General features: G+C 38.0%; 1 protein-coding gene across 1 annotated transcript; it reads right to left on the reverse strand.

The window, feature by feature from the left end:
• Positions 1-626: 626 nt before the first annotated feature.
• Positions 627-5,848, reverse strand: LOC114724692 (NADH dehydrogenase [ubiquinone] 1 beta subcomplex subunit 7). The gene is made up of 2 exons (XM_028911104.1): positions 5,429-5,848; positions 627-991 (listed from the first exon to the last, which is right to left on the reverse strand). Exon 1 carries the CDS (start codon positions 5,739-5,741, stop codon positions 5,439-5,441), a length of 303 nt encoding a protein of 100 aa, XP_028766937.1. The 5' UTR covers positions 5,742-5,848; the 3' UTR covers positions 627-991; positions 5,429-5,438.
• Between the last annotated feature and the right edge of the window lie 1,254 nt (positions 5,849-7,102).

Consider the following 7,102-nt stretch of genomic DNA (forward strand, 5'->3'; position numbering starts at 1 on the left):
CCCCACCCCACCTTTCTCCACCCCGTCAATCGTCTCCCTTAACTCTTATATGTGCTTGTCCATTGCCTTCATAGGATTACCAGGCCTTTCAAATTTCTTGTTCAACCACACAACGATTTCTCCGTTGCCACAATAATCACTCTTGATTTCAACTATAACAGTTGACTTCAACCATTCGGTGACTCCCGGCGCCAGCGCCAACCCCAAAAGGGAAAAACTGTACTGGTACTGCGTTAGAAGATATTATCTCACTATTAACCGAGGAATTATTAGGTGCTAGATGCCCAGCGTAACAGCCGCTAGGATCTTGCTGCTTGGCTTTGGTTTCTTTTGCTGTTTCCAATATGTTTTTAGTTCTCTCCCAAGCTTAGGCCTGTCTTTTACTCTCAAAATAGAACAATTAGCTAGACAGCGTTGAAAGTTTGCCAAATTACCAGCAGAATTTAACTTGTATCTAATCACCTTTTTCCCTCAATATAAGTGTTGATATGATTTATTGAAACCAAAAGTAAACACCAATCAATAAGGACTCTATAATTAAGCATAGGATTTAAACTGCTTTCTCAATAAAACCGACGATTAAAAGTGCAGTTGGCTCTTTACATTGCTTCGAGCAACATGACGAGTTAGACACCGAGTCAATGGGTCATCCATTTGACATCTATAAATACGCAAGTTAACAAAAGTCCGCAACCCTTGCAAGTAGTATTTCTCAGCCATTGTTAAGTGTTGACCAACAATTATTATTATCCCTCCCTGTAGAAAGGTTCCAAAAAGAGAAAAGGACACAACATCATAAACAATATGCATTTATGTTGGAACATATTTCAGGCAGAAAAGAAAATTTTTGGAATAAAGTTCCACCACAGAAAATGACAACAAACATCATAACTCGTAAGCAGACTGCAAATGTCTCTGCGCAAATATTTCCAATAACTTGCACCAACGGAGAGGAAAACATGAAAGCAACATCTGATCCATGCAAAGGTTCCTGTCAAAAGTAGAGTCGATGAAAAGGCATTAGGAACTGTAAGAACCTGAAACTAGAAGAAAAAGAAAATTTGGCACCGAGAAGATTGAATTGAACCCATACAAGGCCAACAAGGGGAAATTGAAACCTGCACAGGCTACACCTTCTACTGGAAGAGTTGCAGAAAATGGGAACCGACTCATTTGTATGGCATATAAAAAGGAGGCAAATTGATGGAACTCATCCTCAAATTCAAAACGACATTACAACTGACAATAAAACCTGAAAGAGTATAACATCTAACAAGATTCTACGGAGAAAATGACCAAGAAACATAAAAGCGTTCGATCCATCATAACCCTGCCCTATAAGACTCACCTTATCCTGAAGGTGAAAATTATAAGTTAAAACCTGGGCTTTCTTCTCCACAAAGTTTGGACTAGGGTCAAAAACAAACCATGCTAGAAATCCCTCCTTACGCAGGACCTAGATTGCTGAAAACAATATAATAAAGGCACGGCTTTGCAGCTCCATGACAATATAGGTGAGATATCTCCTCGATACTACATCCAAGGAGGTATGGCATAATGCAAGGATTTATTCAATACTAAGTAACACAGCAACTCTTTCCCAACTTAAAGGGACATTGCATATACTTGTGCAAGGAAAGAAGAGTGTCATGCAATACCATAGCTCTGGGGTTAATATGGGGCAGCAAATTGACCCCTTTGACACTCATCTGTGGTCCTGTCATGCAGATTTTCTCCACGACAAGAAGATAGCCGAAAGGTTGAGAACTCATGAGTTCTTACTTGACTTGAACGCAGGGTGTGTTTAATTTCATGGCCAAAAGTAGAGTTTGGCTACAATTGACTCTAATCTAGCCTTTAGACAAAACTGAGGTTGACCAAAATCAAAAGCAGCTTACATGTTGCTCATTTCCTAGCCATGGTTTTGGGCTCTGCATGATTTAGGGAAAAAATTGTGTTGATCGGTTTTCAAGTTCCTGAGGTTTTGAAACTTGTGCTGTTTGGTATTGCTTTTAACAAAATGGGGTTTGGGGTTCAAAACCATGGATTTTAGCCCCCCAAACGCGTTTCCCAGACAAGCACGCAACCTATGGAGATGATAGGGGATGAATAATTGGAACATTACCTCTTACCTCACACAAGGAGGCCTTGGACCTGGTCAAGGGGGAAGAGCATGGGAAGCAACTAGTCCAAGGGACATCTAACTTTGAAGTGTCGGCTCTCACAGCTAAAAGGACAAACATCCGACCAAAAAGGTAAAAAGGCTTCCAAGTTGTGTGGCCATTGCAACAAATCTGGTCATACAAGAAACGTGTAGGACGTTTCTTGGAAAACCCTCTAAAACATAGGGAAGGCCAAAACAAGAAACAGAAGGCTTCTCAACTACCTTATGTTCAATCATTCAACAGAGAAGAAAAGGATTCGAGAAATATGATCAATACATCACACAAAAAAAGAAGGCTACCCTTAGTGGGAATTTAGCCAATGAAAGAACTCCATCACTGCCCTCAATCACAAAAACCCAAAGATGCTGGACTCGGGAGCAACTAATCACATGACAATTAATCATCTCTTCTTAAGAACTACGGCCCTATCATGAGGAAAATAGTATTGTTACCAATGGGTACCATACTAAGATTGATGGCATGGGCAGTGCATATATTTCAAATAATTTAATATTGACGGAAGTTCTACATGTGCCTAGGTTAAAATGTAATTTGACGTCAGTAAGCACATTGTTTAAATGTCTAGCGTTCACTTCTCATCAAATGGTTCTGCTTTGCAGGATCTGGGGTGAAGGAAGATGATTAGCAATGCTAAGGAATGGGAAGAGTTATATCATCTTGAAGGATTGTAAGAAGAAAAGAGCAAGGCTGGTGCTAAAGTTGTTTTTCATTCAATTCTCAACAATAATGATGCAATACTGGTACTACAGATTAGACTAGCCTAGTTTGAGCTATATGGAAAAATTGTTTCATGAGTTTCCTAATAATAGCGACTCTTCTTTCCAATGTGATGCGTGCCAACTATCCAAACATGTAAAAAATTCCTATGTCTAACGTGCTCACAAACCGACGCAACCATTTGTTCTTACTTACAATGACATACAGGAGCCATAAAAAGTTGGAGCACTTTCAAAACTAGGTGGTCTGTTACCTTCATTGATGATCAGACTAGGTAGGCCCAGGTGTTTTTCTACAAAGGAAAAATCAAGTGTTCAGTATATTCACCAACTTCCACAACTTGATTGTTGATCAAAACCAAGAATCACTCCAAATCCTAAGGAGAGATAATGCAATAGAGAATATGAGCTCTACCTTGAATTGGTGCCTTGATCATCATGGCATCGTTCATCAAACTTTATATGTCAACACACCTCAGCAAAATGGCATTGCTAAAAGAAAGAATAGACATTCAAGCTATTTCATAAAGTACCTCATCAATTTGAAGATGGTGTTCTTTAACTCAGAATGTATTTTACCAAAAGAATACCATCCAAAATTCTCAAGCTTTAAAACACCCTTAAACAAACTTCTTGAGTGCCTACCCAGCACCCCTATGGCCACTACCATGCCTCAAAAAGTCTTTGGGTGCATAGCCTTTGTTTGTCACAAAAATGGGAACAAACTTGAGACACGGAGCCACAAATGCATTTTCCTAGGATACTCACCAACCTAAAAGTGATACTCAGCCTTCTCGACAAATATTTTGTCAACATGAATTTTACATCTTTGAAGACCAATCTTTCTACCCTGAAATACCATTTAGGAGAGACCACGAGAGAATGGCCAATCTTCAGGACCCAAATACCTGAAACAAATCCAAACAGTCCAGTATTGCAGTACATGTCATTCAAGCACCTACAACCACTAGAAATACTGCCGTACAAGCTGAAAATGATGAAACCAGACATGAAGTTAGCCCAAACAACAGTGAACACCCAGATCAGACCCTGCACCCATTGAAAACAGCCAAATCACACCTGCAACTAACCCCAACAAACCTGAACTGTGCTCACTGAGGCTTAATTATTCTCAGCCCCTCTTTTTATTGACCAGCGGCCAATTTACAAAATTAGAGGTAACATGCCTACCTCTGTAACAGAACAAATTAGGGTATCAAAAAATAAGTGAAAATAAATCATGCATAAAAACAATAAAAGAACACAATAATAAATAAATTTGATGAGGGAACGATGCATTGGAGATTCAATAAAAACAAACTTGACCAGTCCTCAAATGACCCGGAAAGAATGGAGAATCAGGAAACAAGAAGGGATCAACTTGGTGCCAAGGAGTTTAAAGGAAGTGCATTAAGACAACATAATACAGAGGAAGTCCTTCACATTCCTAAGAAAAACACAGATTCTACTCCAACTCTGAATCCTGAAGCGTTACAGTGACCTATTGCACTAAGGGAGTAGGATCCTGCACAAAGCATCCTATCAATACTGATGTCTCTTATGAGAAGTTGTCTCCACTCTCCAAAACTTCAAACATTTGTTGCTAGTGTTACTAATGAACAGATACCAAGTAACTTTCAGGAAGCCCACTCAAAACTTCAATGGAGACGGATCGTTCTAGTGTTAATAATGAACAGATACCAAGGGTCTGTAGGCTATTCAAGTCCTTATATGGGTTGAAGCAACTGCCGATAGGGGAGTGCCAAAGTAGCTTGGTCATACTCAATGCTAAGCAAATCATACAATATTAGCGTGTCACACAAGTAAAAAGAGCCTTTGTTGATAGTGCATGCAGATGATATTGTGATTGTAATTACCACAGATGACTCTAAGCGCATGAGCATTTGAAGTAAAAGACTTTGGAGATTAGAGGGTGCTTCCTTAGAGGTGGCAGCATCACATAGGGGAATCAAAATATCCCAAAGAATGTACAGTATGATAAGATAGAGTTCAATTACCGTATTCCAAGAGTACTGCGCAAAATGCCTTCTAGAGTCCACAAAAAGAATTTACTGTAGTACTGGCTCCCTACTAGCGTGTCTATATCTCCCGAAATAACAGGTATACATGATGGAGAAATTAAGGAAGAAACTACGACGAGCACTAGAGAACTAATTCATTTTCACCAGGCACAAAAACCTCAGACGCAAATACTGAAATGCGCATAATTTTACTGTCCCACAGCACTACTCGTTGCAAAAATCTGTATCAATCCCAAGGCCCTACATAAACTAGTTATCTTAATAGGAGTTGCACCGTCAAAAACACCCTTAATAGTAATCATTCATGGTGAAAACATAACAGTTCAACGTTGGAGCATTGATTAATAAAGAAGCAAAGAAAATGCTACAACTAGGCGGTGCCAAATCCACCGAGAAACTGGAGATCATATGACACGCATTAGAGAAGAGATCAATAAAGACGACAAAATACGGGGAAAAGAATCAAAGGGAGAAAAGGCTAAACCTGCGTAGAATCAGACATTAGCGGTTTTGGGGATTAGGGTAATGCCCTGCTTCTGTGCTTGTTTCAACTTGGCCTCTTCCTCGCGGATCTTCTGCATCTGGAGCATTCTTTCCATGACAAGCTCATACTCGCACTTCTCGTATGCGTGTCGCTCGGTCTCGCACTTCCATGGGAGGTAGAACTCCGCCTGTCTGCACTTGTTGAGGGGGATGAGTAAGTGGGCACATTGATCTCTATAGGGCAGCGGAACCCTAGCTTCCACCATTTCCTCCTGCGTCGCAATCATCTTCTTAGACGACCCAGGCACTTCCATAGTCTACCTTCCTCGATTTCTCTCTTGCCAATGGTTATAGGTTTCTGTTTCGTCTCCAGCCAAACAAAATGGCCCTAGGCAGTCCCCAGTCCACAGACAAACACAGGCTACGATTTCTTCGGTTGGAGCCGTATATATGTGCGCGCGCCATAATGGCTGGAAATGGTTCTCTTTTTATCGGCCCAAAAAAAAGTTAATACTACCTGCTGATCTTAATATAAAATCTAATTTAATTTTTATTTTAGTTCTAAAATTATAATTTATTTTATTTTTAATATTTATATATCTTTTTAAGGTAATCCTTCTAATCATTGTAGTTTTAACTAATACATTTGATTAGTAATGATATTTTAAAAAAGATAATATATATTTATTACAAATAATTAACTTAACTCATTTTTTTAATCTCCTCCAATTAGTCAACTAGCTCTTATAATTAGGATTGGAGGTAGTAATTCATATTTCATACTCCTCTGGTAATAAATATAAGACTCTTATATACTCTAGTATAAGGGTCTTATATATAGAACTAGAGGAGTAGCAGTATTTCTTGACTCAAAAGAAGAAAACAGCTGACGTACTTAATTAAGAACTCATTTAAATTTTAATCCTAAGTATAAAATCTCATTTTATATTATCTCTCATATTTATCTATTTTTTCTAAGATAATCCTTATAATAATGATAATTATGGCCAATACACTTGATTAGCAATGATATTTTAAGAAAAACAATATTTATTTAATACAAATAACTAACTTAACTAACTTAACTAATTGTCTTAATCTATTTAGATTAATCAACTAGCTCTTATATTAAGAACCGAAGATAGTATTTTATAAACAAAAATAATTACAATTGTTAGCTCTTTTCTTTTTGCCAGCAAATAAAATATAAATTCTAAACCTTCTGAATTCAACAAATAATCTCGTATGTACTATGTAAAGTGGAAATAAAGCGAGGAAGATATAGTAAAGAAAAACTATTTTTATAATGACTAGTCAATAAAAGCAGCATCTCTCAATGCTATGAATCTTCTTTTCTATTTTGGAAGTTTAAATGATGCAACAAAACAATTCAATTTGTAATTCAACGCGCTTATAAAAATAACTCAAAATAAATTTTAATTTCGAGAAACGTTGAGTTTGACCAGAATTTATACTCATATTGAGTAATTTTGTGCTGTGTATCCTGATCTTATATTCAGCGCCACTTCATCAACATTTGGTCATTCACAATAGAGATTCATCGACCTTCATGAGAGTTGCGTCTCTTACTGTGAAGAGGCCATGCGGCATAATGATGATTTTGCTTCGTATCGTGGCCCTGCAAACTCTTCAAGAAGTCTTTCTGATGGTTCTA

This window comes from Neltuma alba, unplaced genomic scaffold (genome assembly GCF_004799145.2).
Source record: "Neltuma alba isolate B1F8T4 unplaced genomic scaffold, ASM479914v2 tig00012195_pilon, whole genome shotgun sequence".
NCBI lineage: Eukaryota > Viridiplantae > Streptophyta > Magnoliopsida > Fabales > Fabaceae > Neltuma > Neltuma alba.